General features: G+C 37.6%; 1 protein-coding gene across 3 annotated transcripts; it reads right to left on the reverse strand.

Annotated features, from left to right (window-relative positions):
* Positions 1-348: 348 nt before the first annotated feature.
* On the reverse strand, positions 349-18,536 carry RD3 (RD3 regulator of GUCY2D). Of its 3 annotated transcripts, none has more exons than XM_087963480.1 (3): positions 18,366-18,536; positions 5,284-5,604; positions 349-4,353 (listed from the first exon to the last, which is right to left on the reverse strand). In XM_087963480.1, exons 2-3 carry the CDS (start codon positions 5,577-5,579, stop codon positions 4,056-4,058), a joined length of 594 nt encoding a protein of 197 aa, XP_087819606.1. In that variant the 5' UTR covers positions 5,580-5,604; positions 18,366-18,536; the 3' UTR covers positions 349-4,055. The 3 variants fall into 3 exon arrangements, with proteins under 3 accessions (XP_087819606.1, XP_087819612.1, XP_087819617.1); XM_087963486.1 differs by lacking the exon at positions 18,366-18,536 and adding an exon at positions 18,158-18,332; XM_087963491.1 differs by lacking the exon at positions 18,366-18,536 and adding an exon at positions 5,972-6,196.
* Positions 18,537-18,770: the final 234 nt, after the last annotated feature.

The following is an 18,770-nucleotide window of genomic DNA, read 5'->3' on the forward strand; positions in this document are numbered from 1 at the left end:
TTCCTGAATAAACATTTTTATACCTGGATAAATGAAGAGTCATAAAAATCTCCCTATTACAGAGAACTGCATAGTTACCCCCTTTTTTGAGGGGGAGTGTTAAAGAGGTTGTTTTTTAAAAAAATGAAATTACAATTTTTTAAAGCTGTGAAATTGGCTTTGGCACTCATATATAGGCTAAAATATAGGGTTCCTGGTAGAAGAGCTTCACCCAGCAACAGCAAGCTTTCATTTCTTTCCTCCTACCCCCCCCCCAATGCCACCAAGACACCCTCAGAGAGAAGGATCTGCCAGTGAGAAAATGACATTTTTCTATGATTTATAACAAATTCAAGAATAAAAGCCAGGTAGCATTACAATGAAACCTATTTAATTCCAAATAAAAATCATAATTGTTCCAATGCTTTATACAGTTTTCTTTCAACAAATTTAATCAATCAGCTAGATAAACAAAAATGCAGGTATTAGCACAATCCCCAGGGTAATGTTTAAAAGGATAACCTGGTGAAGAAAGCAGCTTGATCTTTGGACAATAATTTACTTCATGAGTGCAGATAAAATTTGGGGAGGAAATCTCATTGCTCTTCGTACTTCCATTTTCTTAGACTTTCAGTGAGAAACAATTCAAAATATTTTTAAAAGCCCAACTATATCAATAGATAGATCACCTCACCAAAGAAAATTCAGATAACAAGATTGACTTTTCTTTGTGAAAGCCATGCCAATTCTTCAGCATGCCATCTGGTTTTCTGTTTCATAGATATTTATTTGTTAAATTGGTATGTCTCCCATCTTAACTCTTAAACAACTCTGGGTGACTTATACTATCAGAAAACAGTAATATAAAATAATAAAACATTTAAACATTAAAAGTTCACAAACATCAAAAGTTAACAAAAAAACCCTATATAACAAAGGAACCAACACATAAATTGGATAAAGATGGAATCTTCTTCTTGGTCTAATAAACACATCCAGAGTCGATGCGTATTTTTAATCAACCATTTAATAGGAATGTTTTCTGCTAAATCAAAAGTTAAAGTTTTTCTTTCCACTTTACCCACCCTTCTTCCAGTTGTTTAATTTAGCAATTAGCACTGGAATCCTATGAGTATATACAGCTCCGCTGTCTTCCGTGGAATTTTCCTGAGGAGGTAGGAATATGGGATGCAACCTGAGTGATACATAAAATCTTTCAGTCCTGTGTGTGTGTCAACCACACAATTGTTCAATACTACTCACCCTCAGGTAAGAGTGGACACTACAGTCAGATATAACTATATAACTCCTGAACACATACAGTCTCTATTTTGCTTACTAAAGAAATTGCATTTTAATAGTAGTAGAAAAGCATTTCTAATTGTAGTCAATGTATATAAATTGGATAACTAAAGTAACACTGAAACAGTTAATAAACAGAACACGGCATATCTGTATCTATCACAATCAATCACAAGGCAGTTAAAATTAAGGAAAGCACTTTTGTAATTGAATGCAAAGAGCTTTTCACTCTTAGATACAAAAGTGATCATGTGACTTGATAGGAAATGGGCTTTCTGTTTTTGTAGTTTTCTCCACAAATTGGGTCCTAATGCAAAAAGGATCAGGCATTCAAAACACTAGACACAGCAAAGGGGGAAGATTTAAATATTTACCATGTTCAAAATGTGCTCTATAAAACACGGGTCCAATATAGACAGAGAGGATTCACCAGCAAATTCCCCAAATTCTCAGGCTGCCTCAGCAGAGAGAGAGAAGACAGTCTCACAAGTTTCTGCTCTTGGCCTTTAAATCATCCTGGACTGATGTAGTACCCCCCCAGACACACACTCAGTATATTGGGTGTATAACTCATCATATGGCTAGGAATTGCAATTCCAGTCTATTTGTAGTTCATGAGATTTGACCAGGCTATTTTAGAGATTACAATTATATATGTGCCAATCTTTCAAACTGGAGATACGGTATAGAAATGTCACAATGCAATGCAAATTGTTTTCTTAGACGGCTGAAGCCCTAAATCCATTTGGTATTAAACTGCCATTTGCTGGTGTCTTTGTCAAAAACATTTGAGAAAGAAGGGAAGCAGGAGTAGAGAAAATTCTTCAGTGCATACTCTGCTTACTTACAGGAAATCCAAAAGCATTCTGAAATAAAGCTAAAGCCACCAAAAAGAAAAGAACCCAAACTGTTTTTTCTTGGAATTTGTGTTCTGCAAGCAGCACAGAACCCTCTTAAGTGCTCCATTAATTTTCAAGAATTGGTCTGAAGCTCTAATCATAAACCACCGCCTGTTCCTGTATCAACAAGATATCTAGCAGAAACAGAAACACATTCTTCTTTACATAGACGACTGAAATATCACAGTGTACAATTTGCACAAAAGACTATGGCATAAGTAAGACAGTCAAATCCTCCAATCTTCAACACTAATGTTATATAGTCTGTAGGGCTGTAAAACACTGAAAAGGACTTAACCTTGGAGTTGTGCCTCCGGTATGAAGAGAGTATGCAAGTAAGAAGCTATGTAAAGAAGTGACCATTGATAAAGTGAGTTTATGGCTTTTAAATATTACACAAAAGCCCAGTAAAATTCAGGTTTGGAGATACATTCCATCATGGTCATGGCAGCACTGTATTTCATAACAAAAAAAACAAACCCAAAATATATATACATCCAAGTGACAAATTTGTTTCTTCTTCAACCAGTGGTGTAAAAATGTGAGTAATAAGAATAAAAATAAGAGAAATAGCAATAGCAATTAAGACTTATGTACCATTTCACAGTATTTTATAGCCCTCTCAAAGTGGTTTGCAGAGTCAGCCTATTGCCCCCAACAATCTGGGTCCTCATTTTACCCACCTAGGAAAGCTGAGTCAACCTTGAGCCTGGTGAGACTTGAACTGCCAAATTGCAAGCAGCTGGCAGTTGGCAGAAGTAACCTGCAGTACTGCATTGTAACCATTGCACCATCATGGCTCCTCCAAGAAATACATTTTCTTGCATCTATTTTTAAAAAGTTCAGCGCAGGGGAGGGAAAACTGCTTTGTTGATACATCTTGAAAATGGTGTTTCAAAGCATTCCTTTTTCCCCTAAACATAGGAGCCCACTGCTTTCTTCATTTTCAGTTTTAAATAAAATTTTGCCTTAAAATATCTACAGAGGTCCCTGTTTTTTTCAGGACAGAGATAACATGGCCTGTCCATGGTAGTCACTGATTAGCCAAGATATATATAGTTAAGGCTATTTAGCAACTAATTACCAAAAAGGGAGAAACTTTAAGTGCTAAAATGTTTCAACCATTTGTGTATGCCTCCCTCCTCTCAAATTTTGTACCTAAAGTACTCTGTAAGGCCCACCTTTCTATTTAGAAGTTATTGGCATTCCTCCAGCTGATGATATTGACAGCAATAACCTAGAATATTTTGGCAAAAAGAAAAAAAGAATAAACTACTGCCATCTTTTTAATATTTACCTTTGTTTCAAATTTAATGCTGGGAAATACTAAATAAGATATTTCTGCCTTTTTGTGCATGGATCCTTGCATATGGCTGGTTAGGGTTTGTGGTTGTGTGTTGTGTGGTGCATGCCAATTTGTGTGCGGTCATGGGCAAAATGATTGAAAGCCAAAACCCAAAAGAAAGCTAAAATAAACAAACATGCATTATTCCCTGGACTTCTCTTTTAGGTGACAAAAAGCAAACTTCAAATAAAAGTTGGTTATAAGACAGGTAGCTATAGAAATGTTTTAAATAACAAACACATACCCAGGCTGAGATATGTGCAGTTTTTCATGCAAGCTCATAGCATAATAAACTGATAAAAGGTGAGGCTAATCTGCCTGAGTGGTTTCTTATGTACTTGCCCAAGGAAAATAGGAACCTACAAGCATAAATGCATAAATGCATAAATGCAAATAAATGTATTTAAAAAGAATTCATGTGAATTCCTCCCAACACAAAAACAATTGGAAACAGGACAAAAACAATCATCCTGATCCCCAAATAAATAAAATAGTCTGTTTCTAAAAAAAGGCTAATGTTACAAATAAAGTCAGTAGTCCTTGTTATCCCTGAATTCAGGCATGCTCCACATTCTTCTGGTCGGTTCCATGCCCTTTTCCACGTCTTCTGAAATGGTCTTGATATCACTGCTGAAGGGGGAAATCCTGATGCGGGATCTGAATGTAGTGAGGGAGAGGCTGGTTTTGTTCTTAGTATTCCATTGTCTTGCAAGTTTCTTGGCCTCCTCTTCCTCTTTAATCTTCTCAGTGGCATCGTGCAGAACAGAACGGAAAAGCCGAGGTATTTCTCCAGGCTCTGGTTCATATTCAGCAATAAGTTGCCGAAATCTAAGAAATAAATGAGCAAAAGATTCTAGCCTTAGGAGGGCATATACAGTCCACCTTCACTTAAATCCTCAGAGCATAGAGATACAGGTGTTATGTCATTCTCTCATATATCAGGATTTACCCAACCATCTTCTACCACCATCCCTTTTGGAGCAATGTATATATTCTGTGTGGCATTCTGTGTATCTGATCTGTACTGTTTTTACTTATTATAGTAGTTATACTTATTTATTTCTATTTCATAATTCAGCTCCTTCCCTCCCTTACACTGTTTCCTGGTGGTCAATATAAATGAAGGAAATAATAGCTCATCACCTATTTCCATCATTTGAATTTCCCCATCTATATAAACTATCACTTGGCATTATAAATTATATGCAGTGATGTTAACTTGGTTAAATTCATAGCAGGCAGTGAGTTATCCTATCCAAATTTTTGCCAAGCAAAGTATTATAATAATCAGACTCCCGGATAAAACCCATTAGACAACTGCAAACTTTTGCATGGAAAAATAGAACATGGACTTGAATGTACTGGTTGCATTTGTGATATTTCTACAAGCTATTCCCAGAAAGAGTTTCTAAACAGGCTCTCAGTACTGAATTCTTCATACATACAAAACAGAATCGGTATTCAGTAATTGATTCTAGATGTGTCATTTAGAAATCAGCGAATCATTTTTGAATTATTCATAAACACTTTTTAAAAATAGAAAACAATGGTTTACTCTGCTTCTTTTAATCCAGTTCAGCTACAAGGGAAAATCAATTAAGTTTCAGTGCTAGATATTCTACCCAATTCCCTGCATCTGGTGTGCTCTAAATGTGATGCATTTCAAAATCTATAATCTCCAGCCAGAACAGTCTTTTGGATTAAGTTATTGTTACTTCACACTGTATGTACAATGTATGACAGATTCCAAGCAAATACCTAATAATGATTGGTCCACAATAGGATGGATGTATTTTGGAACAGATATCCTCCAGCTGCAGACGCTCCCCTGGACTGATATCACAGCCATGCTTAGGATAGCTAACCAGCCAGCCATAATCAACTCCTGTTTTGATCTTGCGATACTCGTTTTCTTTCTCCCGCTGTTGTTTCTCAGCTTCTTTGATCTGCCAGTCAAGCTCCATCATCAGGGTTTCAGTCACCATTTCCATTGGGCTTCTTTGAGAAATACGACTGGAAGGTTCATTCCATCCAAACCAGGATGCCAATGCCATGTTCTCCTTTTTTTTCTTCCTTTATCTGAAAAGAGCAAGTGAAAACATAATGTTCATGTTTCATGTTTACAACCAATAGGGTGGACAACTTATATGTCTATTCATAGATACATAAATACAGAGGGGGAGAGAGAGGCATTCACATACAATATATACCTACACAGCAGAACTTTGAATTCTACACAATTCTTATAGTCCTATTAACCTGCAATGGACATCTCAGGGAGGGGGGGGAGGGAGGGGAGGGAGGAAGGAAGGAAGGAGGGAAGGAAGGAAGGAAATATCTTTAATGAACTGGAACAGGGCTACCTGGACATGCTTATCCAGAATCAAATTAATATTTAATTGTTATTTCAGAAAGTGGAAACTTTAAAGAAAATTGCCATTCTCACATCAAACATTGCTCCATACTCAACAACCACCTCCCACAGAAGTAGCCTTTTCTGGAAATGGATGCACCGATTTTCATGCTCGATACCTCTGTTGCTCAGGATTTTTCATGCTACCTCACAAAACAAGAAGCTACTTGCAGCTCGTCCCACTTCGGAAGGAAGGACTTGAAAGATCAGCCATTCTCTCAAGGTTAAAAGGTTCAACATTGTCTTAAGAAATTCAAGCATCTATAAAGTAAAACACGAAAATTTCTCAGCTAGATCAGCTTCTTGTTGTCCAAACTACGAGGTTAAGGCAGATGAAAAGGAATAGAAAATATGCTTTAAAGATAAATCACCCTAAATAAAATGTTTAGAGACTACAAATTAAATAATTTAGTAATAATAAACAATAAACAATAAACATAATAAACATAATAAACATAATAATAATAATAATAATAATAATAATAATAATAATAATAATGATGATGATGATGATGATGATGATAAGTATATACAATTCAGGTTTCCAAGAGTGTCTTTTGGAAATGGAATGCTTCTGGAGGGACAAAATGATTGTCATATCAGTTTTCAACTGTTTCAAACAAGTGGCATTGACTATCCATTTAGGAGACCTCCACATTTTCAGCAGCATATGAGGGACTAATGAAAATTTCCTATTTAATCAATATATAATCATCCTAATGACAAAGCAAACATGCCAACACAGAACTTACCTACAACATAATTGTAAAGTCTTATAATGCTAATATAAATACAGTACCTCAAAATACAAATATTTTTGAGAAAAGAAAACATAGCAAATACAGATAGTCTTCAATGAGCCCACAATTTATGTTGCTAAGTGAGAAATTTGTTAAGTGACTTTTGCCCCATTTTATGACTTTTCTTGCCACATTTATTGAATGAATCACTGTAGTTGTTAAATTAGCAACACCGCTGTCAAGTGAATTTGGCTTCCCCATTGACTTTGCTTGTCAGAAGATTGCAAAATATGATCACATGACCCTGGGACACTGCAACCGTCATAAATATGAACCAACTGTCAAGCATCTGAATGTAAATCACTGACCATTTCTTGTTGTTTCTCATAATACCAAATCTCCATTTCTAAAAACTGAAATATGAAGCCAAAAGAACCTCTCCCTTCTTGTGCATCTTCTTTGTACTTTTTAAGTTCCATTTTCAGTTCTTCTAAAAGTGGAGCCATTTTAAAAAGTTTTAAACAACCACCCGATTGATTTTACTCATTCAAAACAATAACCAAGAATCCAGAAATCATCAAGTAATCCAGATAGTCCCGAGTTATATCTTCTTATTTCTTTCTCTTCCTGGGGTTTTTGTTGCGATATTTCAGTTCAGATGTATCTTTTGGAAGTCTTGTTGAGATTTTGCTGTAAGTTCCTTTTATTACCAGGCAGTCTCCTCCCTTCCAGATCCCGCCCTTTTATTCTTTTTCTTCTTTCCTGTTTTCAAAAGCTTTTGATTATCCAGAAATCTTTATTATCCCTTTGACTTTTTATTTTCAGCATTAAATGCCTGTTAATGTCAAAGTGGATTTTTTTCCAATTTCTTGCTTAAGTCTATTAGCTGTCAGTATAGGAAAAGGAGAAAACCAAATCTTTTCCCTTTTCTCTCTCCTTTGCAGCTTAAAAATCTTCTTAGGGAACAATGTTATTGTTTTTTAACAGTTTCAATTCCAGGGTACCTTATTTGTTGCTTTTGCTGTTTGACCCGGTCAACCAAAACTTTCTCTTCTTATCTTCCTCCTGCACATTCTTTTCCGGTCGAGTTCTTCTTTGTAGTGGCCATTTCTGATCACTGCTGCAACCGCCTTCGGGAAAGGGAGTAATGGCCAGCTGGGGAGGAGAGATGCGGCTCTCCTCGACCCTGCTGGCCGTCTCCCCCCTCTTCACCACCTCTACGGGGTGGCTTAGCCCTGAAACCAGCCAGCTCAGGGCGCTCCAGCGGCGAGCATGGATTGAAGCCTCGCAGAGACGAGGTTTTGGTCTGTCGCTGAAGAAGCTCAAACCGGAAGTCCCGGTTGTGTGACTTACTTTTGATACAGTCAGCATGGTAGTCAGTGTACAGGTCCTTCTCTCCATTGTCTAGACATTTTTTGAGTTCAGTGCGGAGTACACGGGAGTGGGCACGTTGCTGTATGGTTAGGTCAGGGCGACATCGGAGGTTCTTATGGTTGGTGTTGGCGAGTGAATTTATAGTGTAAATGAATTTACGTTTGCTTGATTCATTTTTGCAAATGACCCTGCAAACGCATGAGGCCACAGAGCCGTCTCTGTTTTTGAGCTCTCAGCCAATGCGGGAAATGTCAAGTATTTCATCAGGGGAGATGGTTGATGCTTGATAATCACTGATGATGTTTCGGACAATTGTTATGTCATCATTATCATTTATGTCCTCTAGACCAAATAAGTTGGCGTTTGGATGTTTCCGTTCACGCTCAACAGCTTCTCTGATGAGGATTGGGATATCATTATTTGTCTGGCTTATGTTTTTTTGTGGATTGGGTTGTGGATTGGATTGTGGTTGTTGGGTAGAGATGTGGTTTGTAGCTATTGGATGTTCATGTTTTTGTGTTGTGTCTTTCTTTTCAAGGTTGGATAATCTTTCTTTTAAGGCATCCAGGGATGCTACTATGGTGTCAAGGGATGTTATTCGTGTTTCTATGGTATCAACTCTTTCAAACAGATCCAGTTTGGGTCTGCATGATTTGCAGAGATATGGAAACTCATTGGATGATTCTAGGTATTGAATCATTTGCTCGGATAATCCCAAGCAGTCATGATGAGCGTATTTGTTACAGAGAGAACATTTGATGGAGTTTTCATTATCCTTTAGAGTTTTATAGCAATTAAGGCATGTGCAGGAGTCTTGTGGTTCATTGGTGGGGATTACTTTCTCTTTAGGTTGGATTTTTTTCTTGGCATGGTAGGTTTGTTAAGATGGTACGTTGATTAAATTAATTAATGGAACAATTTTGGGTAATCAATATAGCTAATATCACACCAATCAATCAATTACAGTAATCTTTCAAATAATTTTCCTAAGCAACAATCAGCCTAATCAATTAATTACACTAATCGCTAATCAATTAATTACACTAATCATCAATCACACTGTTCAATTAAATTCACTAAATCACTGATTTTACTAATCAATTAAATTACATGAATCTTGATCTTTTAAACTAATCAGTAATCACACTATTTGCACTAAACACTCTAATCACACAAATCAATTAAAACAATAAATCAATTAAACCATTAATGAAATATTTTATAGAAATTGATTATCTAACCATTAATGAAATATTTTATAGAAATTGATTATCTACCGTGTTTCTCATATAATAAGGCCGGGTCTTATTTTTTTTTTTAGCCCCGAAAAAATGGCTAGGCCGTCTTTTCAGGGATGACTTAATCCCCCCCGCATCTTCGGGCAGGCGGGTGGTGGCGGCTTGATGTTGACCTCGGCATTGGTGGGGAACTTTGTATCAGGGTCAACGCAGGCAGCACCATATCCGGTGTGCAACAAAAGTACTTCCTAATGGCAACCCCCCGCCATTTCCCCCATTTCGCATGTTTTAATATAGGCCTTAATTTGGGGGGAGGGCTTAATTTCATTTCATGCCTATAAAACATGGTAGGACTTCCTATTGGGGGAGGCCGTATTGTTGGAGAAACAGGGTAATCATTGATATAGGTGATGAGGTAGAAAAGTTGTAAGTTTTGAGGTAATGAATTAATCAGTGTTTGATTAAAGTAATGAGGTAGTATTGAGAGTCTGCAAGGAAAGGGTTAATTGTTTTACTAGCAGCTGTGATTTACTGGGTGGGAGGAATTTATTGCTCTGATTGCTGCTGCTATTACTCTGTAAACAATAGGCTGTAACAAGATGTTCAAAGCACGCTGGATTTTTGAAAGAGAGCAAAACTTGCTGAATTAAAACACTTTAACTACAATCAATATGTCTCTGAATAAGATTGTTTTCAGAATCCAGCATTTTTGGGCTTGTTTTGGGGGCCATATATTTGGGGGCCATACCATATATGTATGGTATTCAGCTTTGTTTGGGTATTTTTCCATGTCATTGTAGTTTTGCTTTTAAAGTTGTAGCAACGTTTCGGCAGAATCTCATCTGCCATCATCAGGCTTCTGTATTGTGTCCATCTGTGAGTCAGACTTTTACAGTGGTATTGGTTGGCCAGGCCCCCAACCAATAAGAACACCCCCCCCACCCAATCAGAACACAGCCAAGCCCCCACCCAGTCAAGTTGCACTCCCACTGGCAGTTAAAAGAAAAAACAGCTGCAAGCTCACATTACTCCAAGAAGCACAAAGCCGAAGACACAAGCCTGAAGATGACGAATGAGATTTCATCGAAACGTCGCCAAAATACTTCCAATTTTACGTGGGACAAAACCCGAATAACCAAAGATCCACATATATATATATATATATATGTTCTGTCTCACTTGTAGCCACAAGTGAGAGTCCAAATGCCCCAAAGAAATAAACATGAACAAATAATACCAGAAACCACAGAGTTAACTTGTCTCTGTAATCGTCGTTGGCAGCTTTCCCAGAAACTGTCTTCAAGCCGAGATAACGAGCTGCAAAATAAATCAGGAACAGAAACAGAGGCTTCTTCAAAGCTGCGCAGTAATTAACAAAGTTGATCCGGACAAGGATCATTAACTAGCACGCCTCCTTATATTCCTTGAAGGGGCGTGTCAGTCTCTCTAATTAGTCTCTGACTTGACGTTTCTTTTCAAATTGTGCTTGACGTCTCAACCTGCGTCTAGTCCTTGCATCAACCCAACATTCGTCATCACTCAAGGACTCTGGTATGTTCTGTGGATCATCTGCTGACACCTGAGGCATGATTGAAGTGGAAGGTTCTGGAGAGGATGGTGTTTCCGACACTCCCTCATCCTCCTGGCTCACGTCTGCATCTCTCATTAGGGCAGGCTCCATTTCCAATGCCAAACCTTCCTTATCACTCAAACCTGTGTCTTCTGATACATCAGACTCAAAACTCACAGCAGGCTCAAACCTTCCAGTCACAACATATATATATATATATATATATGTTAGTTGACTGGCAAAAAGTAAAGGAAATATATTTTCTGAATTTCAAAACTGTGGCAGTCACACCAAAGTCTTGTTTTTTGGGCACAAAATAATGTTAAGGATTCTTCTATCGCTCTGGATTCTAAATTCTCAGACCTGGGATTTGCATCTTTCCATTCATATGTAGCTTCTTCTGTTCCATCTCCTCATCTCCTAAGCTGCTCCAGGATCATGTGCCAACATTCGGTAATAACATTCTTTTCCCACAGTTCCGGGGTCTGCTTAAACGATCAACAAACACTATTGCACACAGTCAAAAGTAGAAATTAATCTAATTGGGTGATCTTCATGTCCATGTCTATTGTGTTCTGTCATCTTTGTTTTGATCTTCCATGCAGGCATTTGCCTGCAATTTTAAAGTGGTAGATGGTCCTGGCAATGGTGTGAGGTGCTGATATCCATAATCACCGTGGGTGGTTTCCCCAGATTTTCTGTTATTGGTGCAACACCCATATGCTGCTGGACTGTATTGGTGCTAATGGTGTCAAGAAGGGAGATGCCTAATGATCAATAGAGCATTTGAATTTCCATGGAATGCAAAAGGCATTCAGCATTTTAGGTAGTTGGCCAGCACTTAGCACCATACGGTGCTATTGGGCAACCATCATTCTATATATGTTTTCTATTTTAAGTAAATTGACAGGCACTTATTACCAAACACTCCTCATGCACACTGTCTTATTAATGCCACCATCATTTTGCAGATGGAATCCTAAGTAACAGAAGGAGTTTGCTTTAATTAGAACTTTGCAGTTGATCTTGACAATGAGGTGCTCAAGCTGATCTCTAGATAATCAGTTTTCTTGATATTAACTCACAAATTAAATTGGCTAAGACTGTCATTCCATGTCTAGACAAAGCATGCAGTTCTTCCCTGGTGAATAGCTGTAAGCAAAACATCATCAACATAGAGCAAGGCCCAGGGGACATTATAATGCAGATCTTGCATGATGGTATCCATGACGAGCATGAATAGCAATGGGTGATACTGCCTTGGTGCACATTAACTTTCACAGGAAAGCCATTAGAAAGGCCGATTGTGCATCTTAGTCTGGTTATGGTATTCTGATATTCTTTCACAAGTTCACCATGCAGGGTAAAAAAAAAATTCCACATTTCTAATACTGATTAAAAGTATCTTTATATGTCTTAGATAATTTCCCAGGTGCCATATATCAATGGTACATTATTTTGTATCTTTTAAATTGTAACACAGTATGAACCTTAGTCTTTTAAACAACTCCTCTTCTTTTGCTCCATCTGTACGAGCAAAATTCTTAGCCCATTTCATGGTGTACTCTTTAACTTTCTCTTCCATTTCAATTCTCAACAAAAGTTTACACGTTTTAGCAATCACATGTTCATCATCTGTATGTAACTCATTTTCACAGCCATCCTATTTGTATAATTTCAGTTATTCTTATCTGTATTACATCTGCTCTTAATTGTGCTTATGAAAACAAATAAAAACCAAATCCATTTGCACTCAATTATTCTCTTGACTTTATTTAAGTTTCTCACATTCCTGTATGAGCATTAGGCTAGTCGTCATGTAGTGACTATTCATTCAGTGACTGTTCACTGAAGAGACTGGAGAGAAAGTAAATGGTTTGCTCTTCTACACATCTAAAGTTATGCAATCAAGGTGGCAGCAGATACTTGGCATACTAAGATGAAACTGGGAGCAATAAGACAGAAACAATACTCAAGAAAAATGAGGGTACTAGTTAGAGAAATAAACAATGAAACAGCAGCTTATATACCAGCACTGTGCGAGGTGATTCAGCCAGCAATTAGCAAATTATAAAAGGTACGAAAGAAACAATCGCAGCAAAACCCCTAAATCTAGATAGAGAAAGCTCCATGCTCTTGGATTACATGTTGGACCAGCTCTGGATGCAAGTCACGTGAATGGATGGATGAATTACTGCAAAAGTAAAAGTGCATTCAGTGCAAGTTCTATTTCAATAAAACTTAGCAATGTTTGAAACTGTGTCAAGTGGCGCAGTGACCTAGAATGCAAATGCTCGCCTCGTGTTCAGGAGGCTGAGAGTTTAATCCTAGGCAGTAACAGACATTTCTCTGTCAGTGTGCAAAGAGTAAATATCTGTTGTGAACTCTGCATAGGCATCAGGGAGGGCATCTGGCCGGTAAACTCTCAGCTCCATTCAGTAGCTCCAACTCCACTCCGATACAAAGGGATTACAGGGTCGTAAAAAGCAAAAAAAAAAGTTTGAAACTGTGTATATTTATAATTCACTAAAGGATTCTAAACTGATTATTTAATTGTCACCTAGAGAAATTAGGGAAAGGAAGTGCACTGTTTGTGTGTTTTCTCTGAACAATTTACTAGAGCTGTGCAACAATTAGTTCTTTCACAAGGCCTGGTTGTAACTATTTGCAAATTGCTAATCAAAACTTCAGATGCATCACTTTTCAAAGCAATCCATAGATATGAATGCAATATATAATGTTGTTCTTAGACAAGTTACTTGGGGTTTTCACTGATATCTATCCCACCACAATTTACTTTCAACTATTATTCTCAGAATACAGATACTACAGATCTGGTAATCTATAACTGTTTAAAAAAAAACATCAGCTTTAATAACCAAAGGAAGTTTTTGAAAGAATAATGGGAAATTGTTTAAGGCAATGGCCCCCAATCTTTTGGGCACCAAGGACTGGTTCCATGGGGAGAGGTTTTTCCACAGACCAGAGGGGGCAGGGTTTCATGGCTGCCTGCATCCCATTGCTGGGGCTTCGAACACGGCCTGGTTTCCTGCATGCTGTGGACCAGTGACGGTCCATGGACCGGGGGTTGGGGACCCCCTGTATTAAGTATCACATTGGATGTTGAATCAGCTGAATGACAGCTCAACAAGTCAATGTGATATAATTCTTAATATTACAGATAAAAATAATAAATGTGAATCTACAACAGAATAGACTGAAACCTCTTAAGATCTATAACCAACCTGAAATAGAAACTTGCAGAACAGTCTAAACAGGACATTACTTGCTTTTATCTAGGCTGTTTTGCTTTTGGATTTATTACGGATATATTAAATCCGCTCACCACCCAAATCTGTGAGAGACAATAAATTTGGAAGTCAAACTATGTATTCCACATCCATTGTGGTCAAGTCATAGGTTAGCCATAAATTTAACCTATCCTATGCATATAAAGTATCCATATAAACTCAGCAATACTTCTTTCCTTAAGGAGCAAACTAAGCAACGCACAGAAGTCCAAGAAAGAATGCTCCACAATTCTGCTTTTATGTTAAGTGTGTACATTGTATTTCCTACCATCTGTTTTATACCCAAGGTTTCCAAATGGATTACATTTTCCAGGAATAAAGAAATATGTGCTTATCTGGAAAGCTATAGATAAAAGCAACCAAAAAGAGTTTTAAAAATACCATTGCTTTGTTCAAAAGCACAATTTTCCAACTTTCTTTGCCTAGCAAGGAAGCTAACACAGGATACTGTTACTTGCATTTGTTATCATGAACCCAATAAATAACAGTATTTTTTTAGAATGGGATAGAACATAGTGATTCTATTTCCTCTTTCCCATTCATTTCTATGAGGTGTAAAAGGCCTTTCTGTCAATTTATGGCATAAGGTTTGCCTCACTGCCAGTGGAAAACTGCTTTATTTATACATATTCATTCTGGTCCCCATAAATCAGGGGTCTCAAACTCGCGGCCCATGGGCCAATTGCGGCCCGCAGGACAATATCCTGTGGCCCCCACCATGATATGAAAGTATAATATTAGTGCGGCCCACAGGGGGAATGGACCTCTGAAGGAAGTCCAGCCCGCCATTCCTCGTCATGGCTTCTTCTCCACCCTGAACTTTAACAAGTCCAAGTACAGGTCCAGACTTACTGATGATCATCTTCAAGCCATACTGAGGGTCTCAAGTGCCTCCTCTCTCAAGCCAAATGTGGCTCAGATATGTGAGAGGAAGCGTTGTCAAGTCTCTGGCAGCAAGGAGTAAGCTGGAGAAGCCATGTTCTGAGGAACTGTTTATGACCTTCATTCAATGTTCCATTCATGTGTTCAGGACAGTTCATGTATCGGAGAAATCATTAACTGTTGATGACATTTGAGGATATTTTTTTAACAATGTTTTTTGTGGAATCCCTTATGCGGCCCAGCCTCACCCAGACTCTGCCTCCAGCGGCCCCCCAGGTAAATTGAGTTTGAGACCCCTGCCATAAATACTGATTTTGTTACACAGTTAAGAGTTTTAAAACATGTCCAATTCATTTTTAAGTCTGCAACTAAATATACAACCTTTAGTTGCACTTGTGTCCTTTAAAAATCAAAAGTGTTATTATTTAGAAATGCCTAGCATATATTATCCGTGAGATATCTGAGTATATATTCTTTCATACATATTTCAATTTGTCTGCCTGATGACCTTTTGGATGCAGAACAACTGTTAGGAGTCAGTTCTTTACTGTACTTTAAGAGTGTTACTGCAAAGCATGGAAAGAAATATTCATTGATGGAAGGAAATTCACTAGGTAGATAGTATTTGCTTAAACAATAATTCTTTGGTTTCTGCATTTAGGCCAGTCTTCTCCAACATGAAGCCTTTCAAGGTAGGCTACATTCAGATGAGAACAATTTGAATTCTATCCCAATGGGGCTGAAGGGCACAGGAATCTAAAAAGCTAAACTAGGTTATCTTGGAGCACAGAAAAACAACAGACTTAGAAGTACAGTCACCTTCCGAGGATACATGGATTTATCCACAATATTTAAATTTTCTTTCACCAAAAATCAACTGAATTTACAGAGTCCTTAATCTGGAGTTGGTTTTATGAAATATATCTCACATTCTACAATTTGAGGTTCAGTACTTACTGAATGATTCTTTAGGGATAAAAATGGTACTGGTTCTTTAAGGTCTACCAACTCCTCACAAAAATATCCTTTAACTTATTGTGTTGAAAACATTGTTACATATTATTGCATTTTACATTCTAGAAACCTACCATAGGATCCCAATCTGTCATCCATTTAAACCAATGGGTTTTAAAATAGAATATTCTCAGTTACAGCTTTTAAAAAAATTGATTTAGTTTTTCACTAAATATAATAGCTATTAAAATTCAACACTCTCTTAATGCAAATGACATTCTGAAGTCATGTGATAAAGATAGAACTATTTTGCTTGATAGCATAATAAATCATTCCTGGTTTTCAACCTTCTCAAAAAAGCATTGACTAAACTAACCAAGTTCCTATAAACAGCTTTGCAATAATGCTGCTGAACCTTAATACCTATGGGGGTGGAGATTGGGGGTGGAGAACAGCTATGATTAAAATAATGCTAAAAATCCCCATTTTAAAACAAATTGCCAAAAAAAAAATCCTTTACAGCTTAAATGAAATTGAAGTTAATTCACTATCTAATTTTTAATCTTCTTTAACAGATTCCAAATGTTAATAATTGCTGAATGAAAACAATGTATAAATTCAAAATACAAACCTGAAACAATTAAGAGAAATCTGATGTAATCTTCCAGTTGGTCTTTATGCTTAATATAGGAATGGTGACTTCAAGATTCATTCAAATAAACTTAAATAATTTTTCTTATCGGAATACTTCTCAAATCTTCAAACCTCAATAGCAAAGATGATTAAGAGGTAAGATGAGGAGAGGGTGATCCTTTGTACACATGTAGGTTAATTGTGGATAGATTAATGCCTATGTTAGGAGTATTTGCTCCCAACAAATGGCTACTACTTTAAAGTGTGCAAAAAGCAAATAGTATCTTTCGAGTCAATGCCTTCACTATTTCATAGACACAATTGTCATTATCATGAAAGCAGTATAAAAGTGTTTTGGCACTGCCTTCCTTCCAGATTTTTTCCCAAAGTTCTCAAGTCTATTGAACTCCCCCTTTACTCCTTGGAAGGTTCTTCTCCAGCTATTAAATAGGCTAAAGTTTGCTTAGTTTTCAAGAATAAAGTTAGGCAGGTGCTTCCACCTACTGAAACCTCTTCATGGTATAAAATAACAGAAAGAAGGAAAGATAAGGTCACTAAAGTACTGAGCAACGAGCTGTTAGTATTATGTGGAGTCTTTAGTTCTCTCTGAGCTTGATTGTTATTTGCAAACATTTCATTACCCAACTAGGTAATATCATCAGACCAAGTAATGCAGTTCAATCCTGCAAACTATATATTCCCTTCTATTGGAGGTGTTAGTATCAGTTTTAAACCTTAGTATTGGATGTACATTTCCCTCCTTTTCTTGAACTTTGTTGTGCAAAGTCATCTGTTTGGATAGGATCCATGCACATAAGATAATTTCCACTTACTAAAGGCTAGAACGTTTCTGCATAATGCACATTTTGGTATTATTTTCATGACAGTCTCCCAAACACCAGATTCGTTTCCTTCCGCTTGTTAGCTACATCCTTTCACCTGGTCTTCATTAACTTTTCACTTACTAAGAGTTGAACTAAATTCTGACTATAAACAAAATTAGCACCTCCATAGTCAATGTTCCAACTTCCCCTACTAGTATTATTGCTGCCTGAGAATTCTGCCAGTTTTTCTAACCTGTTCAAAACATTCCAGATTCTGGAGAAATCTATACAAGACTTTAAGAAAAGAATAGTCTATGGGAGCTAGACAAAATGTTCTCTACATACAAATTAATTACTTCATGTCTGTAAATTTTTTTAAAAAGGTGTGCATTTAACATTTAAATTTAAACTTAAACATGTTTTATTAAACTTTTAAATTTAACAATTTAAGAAGCAATAGAAACTTAAGCTTTCTTCCCTAACAATACTTAACACTAAAGCAAAGCAAAGGGGTAGGTGAGAAATGAAATGAAATAGTTCAACTGGAATGAAAGCCAATACAGGCATGTATGTGCAAACTCATTTCAAACAAGACTCGAAAGGGAAAAGATAAATTAACTGTTGCTTCCCAGGCTACTAAGTATACATCACAAAATTACAGAGTTGTCTATACTCATCCTGCATCACACACACCCCTCACATTTGTCCATTTGGAATAAACGACTTCATTGCAGAATACAGTTCCCTCCGCATCCAGTTCGAATTGAGCACAATCTGGATGTTCGCACCGTCACCTGCGCTTTACTTCATTCGGAGGACTACTCAGGACGCAGAAATGGAAAGCTAACCTTTGCCTCTTCTCCTGCGTTTCCCTCAAACTTTCTGCAAGTTGTCAACTTACCGGGTGGCTTGGTTCGCACTGAAAAACAAATCCAAGCACAATCCAAAAAAAAAAAAAGTCCCTCGGCCAAGGCGAGAGGGATGCTCTCAGATTGCGCGCCCGCCCGAGCGCCGGTAACCCAATTCAGCGCGAGATTGCACGCAACAACTACTTCTCCACCCCCAGTCCCTTCCTTTGCTTAAATAATCAGGGCGGGCTGAATTATTTTCTCCAAAGAACCCCCGCCTTCCTGGCTTCTGATTGGCTGTTGCTATAGTGACCATCCTAAGCTTCTTTGGCCTGTGGCAGGAGGGAGAGCCGGCTGTAGTAGGACCAGGTGGGAGGGTGGCTGTAGTAGGACCAGGTGGGAGGGAAAAGGCGGGGTGGAGGTGGGGAAGGAGTGTGGAGGGCTCATGCAAAAGAAAA

This window comes from Notechis scutatus, chromosome 1 (genome assembly GCF_049901735.1).
Source record: "Notechis scutatus isolate UNSWTSFEM ecotype Mainland chromosome 1, rNotScu1.2, whole genome shotgun sequence".
Taxonomy (NCBI): Eukaryota; Metazoa; Chordata; class Lepidosauria; order Squamata; family Elapidae; genus Notechis; species Notechis scutatus.

Excerpts from the sequence above, each read along its gene's own strand:
- RD3 (XM_087963480.1), bottom strand. The coding sequence starts at position 5,579 with ATGGCATTGGCATCCTGGTTTGGATGGAATGAACCTTCCAGTCGTATT. Across the intron at positions 4,354-5,283 it reads TGTGGACCAATCATTATTAG|ATTTCGGCAACTTATTGCTG; the intron begins GTATTTGCTTGG and ends TTTATTTCTTAG.